Raw genomic sequence first — 4,365 nt, forward strand, 5'->3', positions numbered from 1 at the left:
TTTTAGGTAAATAACATATTGGTTTATAAAGTAAACACAATCACCGGTGAGTACTGTGCTCCTTTTAAAAGTCATCTGTATGAGACCAAATGGTTAACTCTCTAAAGCAAAGATGAGAAGGAAAGGGGGTAGGGAAACTAGGTTACTGGAAATGGAACAACCAGAACTGAAACAATAGAAAGTTGATACACAACCAATATCACTGAATAAATAGTGTAGACATTGTTGAATTGGAACCTAATTTGCTGTGTAGACTTTGACTGAAAACACAATGAAGTATTACTAAAAAAATGAATATTCAAAGCATTCCGCTCAAGTTAGAAAAAGACATATCTTAGGGGAAGTGAGGGATAAATGAAGATGAAGACAGAATGGAAGGAATTGGTGATAGAAAGCCGTGAATTGACAGATAAATTCAATATACAATAAAACACACTCGTGTGTGTGTGTTCACATATGCTCGAAGGAGAGGGAACCACCATGGAACCTTCCCACATTTAGCTGACAGTTTAGCAGACAGTCACAGTGTGGTTAACTGGAATAGTATCAGTGTCTGTAAAGTGTCATGGAAGCACAAAGGAGGAAGTGATTAATTTGGCAGTGGGTGGGTCAGTGAAGGAAATCTTCCCACAGAATGTGGCAGCTGAGATGAGCATCAGGGGATACAGGATTTTGCCAAGTGAAAAAGCTTGTAGAGAGGGACCGAAGTCTGGAAGTGGTGGTGACAGTGGGGGATTGTTTTCAAGGCTCTAGGGCTTTTTTTCATGCCTGATCAGCTCTGTTGTTGTTGTTAGGTGCCATCAAGTCGGTTCCAACTTGTAGCAACCCTACGCACAACAGAACGAAATACTGCCTGGTCCTGTACCATCCTCACAATTGTTGTTATGCTTGAGCCCATTGTTGCAGCCACTGTGTCAGTCCATCTCATTGAGGGTCTTCCCCTTTTTCACTGACACTCTACTTTACCAAGCATGATGTCCTTCTCCAGGGAGTGATCTCTCCTGATAACATGTCCCAAGTAATGTGGGACGTAATCTCGCTATCCTTGCTTCTAAGGAGCATCCTCGTTGTACCTCTTCCAAGACAGATTTGATCATTCTTTTGGCAGTCCATGGTATATTCAATATTATTCACCAGCATCACAATTCAAATTCTTCTTTGGTCTTCCTTGTTCATTGTCCAGCTTTCGTGTGCACATGAGGCCACAGAAAGCACCATGGCTTGGGTCAGGCGCACCTTAGTCCACAGGTGATATCTTTGCTTTTCAACACTTTAAAGAGATCTTTTTGCAGGAGATTTTCCCAATGCAATGCATCATTTGATTTCTTGACTGCAGCTTTCATGGGTGTTGATTGCGGATCCAAGTTAAATTAAATCCTTGACAACCTCAATCTTTTCTCCGTTTATCATGATATTGCTTCTTGGTCCAGTTGTGGGGATTTTTGTTTTGTTGAGGTGTAATCTATACTGAAGGCCGTGGTCTTTGATCTTCACCAGGAAGTGCTTCAAGTCCTCTTCACTTTCAGCAAGCAAGGTTGTGTCATCTGCATAATGTAGGTTGTTAATGAGTCTTCCTCCAATCCTGATGCCCTGTTCTTTTTCATATATTCCAGCTTCTCGGATTATTTGTTCGTCACACTGACTTTAAACTGTGCAGCACCCCCTTGTTCTGTTTGAACAACTGCCTCTTGATCCATGTACTGATTCCTCATGAGCACAAATAAGTGTTCCTGAATTCCCATTCTTTGCAATGTTGTTCATAATTTGTTATGATCCACGCAGTTGAATGCCTTAGCATAGTCAATAAAACACAGGTAAACATCTTTTTGCTTTTCTCTGCTTTCAGCCAGGAGTCGTCTGTCTTCAGCAATGATATCCCTGGTTCCACGCCCTCTTCTAAATCTGACTTGAAATTCTGGCAGTTCCCTGTCGATACACTGCTGCAGCCGCTTTTGAACGATCTTCAGCAAAAATTTGATTGCGTGTGATATTAATGATATTGTTCAATAATTTCTACATTCAATTGGATCACCTTTCTTGGGAATAGGCGTAAATATGGATCTCCTCCAGTTGGTTGGCCAGGTAGCTGTCTTCCAGATTTCTCGACACAGATGAGTAAGCACTTCTGGAGCTGCATCGGTTTTGATCAGCTCTACAGGTGTGTGTGTGTGTGTGTGTGTGTACCAAACCATTGCTGTTGAGTCAATTCCAACTCATAGCAACCCTGTATGACAGAGTAGAATTGCCCTATAGGATTTCCAAGGAGAGGACGATGTATTTGAACTGCTGACCTTTTGGTTAACAGCTGAGCTCTTAACCACTGTACCACCAGGGCCCCTAGATGCATACATATATATATATAGAGAGAGAGAAAGACATATATAGGACTGGCATATATGTGCTTTCCTTTAGAGCTGGAATTCTTTTCATTCATGCCACCTATGTTTACAGCCTGTTTTATATTATTAGTAATTATGACAGAAAATGAACTTCATAAAAATGAAATGTGTTGTTTTATTTCTTATATGTAATTAGCTGATGGTGTTAGCGTACTAAGGTATATTCAATACCTACTTTATCCTATCAAGGAGTATGTTACATGGATCTAAGTGTGATCGAGGAATGGGAGTCTATAAAACCACACGGAAATCTTTTTTTTTTTTAATTAGAAAAATTAATTATTTCTGTTCCTTTCATACATCTTATTGTTCAGGAAACAGTCTTGCATACATATCTGAAATAATGTACTATTGCACACTATTTAAAGGTGAAGCACCATGTGTAAAGCTGATTGGTTGTCCAGAGTTCTCAGCTTATAGAATCTTGCTTCCTGATTTAACACTAATGTTTGAAAATCAGAAATGGCATCTCCAATAAATGTAAAGGAACTGTAAAAAAATAATCACTTTATTCAAAATTAGAGTTGTAGAAATGGAGTATATTTTCTTTTAGAAATGAAAAACTAAGAAGAAAATGCCACTTAACATCGTTGGTACATCGGTCCAGGTCAGCAGGAAAAAAAATAGTGTGATAAACTTGTCTTTTTGATAGTACCAAGAAGAAATTCTAATCCAAGCTTTCATGAGCTTCCTATGTTTTCACTAGATTCTTCTTTCTCTGCTACTTTTCATCCTTTTCCACATTTCATAGTCAAGGATTGGTACAGCCTTTAAAATTCCTCAACAGGAGCAAATCCAGTATCCACTGATTTCTTCTCAAAGGGTACTGTAACCCATCAGATAGCCCAGCAGTTTCATTCTTATGAATACTCTAGCCATAGAAAAACTCAATAGGACATAGACGAATCCAATGAATAGAAGAAGAAATCTATCGAGTTTTGGAATGTTTGGTACATTGGATTGGTCCAGGGTTATGAAACCTAAACTTCCCATTGTAAACAGGAAGCTGGATGGGAATCCTTCCATAATGTATTGTCCATTTACTCTGTAGGCCAAGAAAGCTACTGGCCTCTGATGCCCATGTTCATCAGTCATAGAGCCAACGCTTGGAGGTTCCACAATAACATCGTAAATTATTCTTCCGGTGATGAGGAAGTAAGATACTACCACCAGAGCATACACCTTTATGGCCGATGGCATGTGCACCCAGGGCGGCTTCTTCAGCTTCAGGTTGGGGCATTCCAGCACTAAGAACGGGACTCGGTACAAAGTCTCCATGTTAGTGGTGGCACGGGCAGCACTCAGCCTCAAATCCCAGGCCAGAAATCTTTTGATTAATTTTAAATATTTAGGAATTTATTTGTTGGGTATTCCATGACTGTTATAGTGTTTTATACAATAAATACGTAATAGAAAAATTAGGCACACAGAACTTCTTTTTCCAAAATGTTGCTACTGTTAAGTGCCACCAAATTGGTTCCAACTCATAGCGACCCTATGTACAACAGAATGAAACACTGCCTAGTCCTGTGCCATCCTCACAATTGTTATGCTTTCGCCCATTGTTGCAGCCACTGTGTCAATCCATCTCATTGAGGGTCTTTCTCTTTTTTGCTGACTCTCTACTTTACCAAGCATTATGTCTTTCTCCAGGGACTAGTTTCTCCTGATTACCTGTCCAAAGTATGTGAGATGAAGTCTTGCCATCCTTGCTTTTAAGGAGAATTCTGGCTGTACTTCTTCCAAGATACATTTGTTTGCTCTTCTGGTAGTTCATAGTGTATTCAATATTCTTCGCCAACACCATAATTCAAAGGCATCAATTCTTCTTTGGTCTCCCTTATTCATTGTCCAGGGTTCGTATGCATATGAGGCGAATGAAAACACCATGGCTTGGGCCAGGTGCACTTTAATCCTCAAAGTGACATCTTTTGCAGCAGATTTGCCCAATGCAGTGCTTTGTATG

General features: G+C 39.8%; 1 protein-coding gene across 1 annotated transcript; it reads right to left on the minus strand.

Moving 5' to 3' along the window:
* Positions 1–3,215: 3,215 nt before the first annotated feature.
* On the minus strand, positions 3,216–3,677 carry LOC126080124 (oligosaccharyltransferase complex subunit OSTC-like). The gene has a single exon (XM_049891422.1). The coding sequence runs from the start codon at positions 3,675–3,677 to the stop codon at positions 3,216–3,218; it is 462 nt and encodes a 153-aa protein (XP_049747379.1).
* Positions 3,678–4,365: the final 688 nt, after the last annotated feature.

The sequence above is a fragment of the Elephas maximus genome, chromosome 7 (assembly GCF_024166365.1).
Source record: "Elephas maximus indicus isolate mEleMax1 chromosome 7, mEleMax1 primary haplotype, whole genome shotgun sequence".
NCBI classification, from domain to species: Eukaryota; Metazoa; Chordata; class Mammalia; order Proboscidea; family Elephantidae; genus Elephas; species Elephas maximus.

Excerpts from the sequence above, each read along its gene's own strand:
- LOC126080124 (XM_049891422.1), bottom strand. The coding sequence starts at position 3,677 with ATGGAGACTTTGTACCGAGTCCCGTTCTTAGTGCTGGAATGCCCCAAC.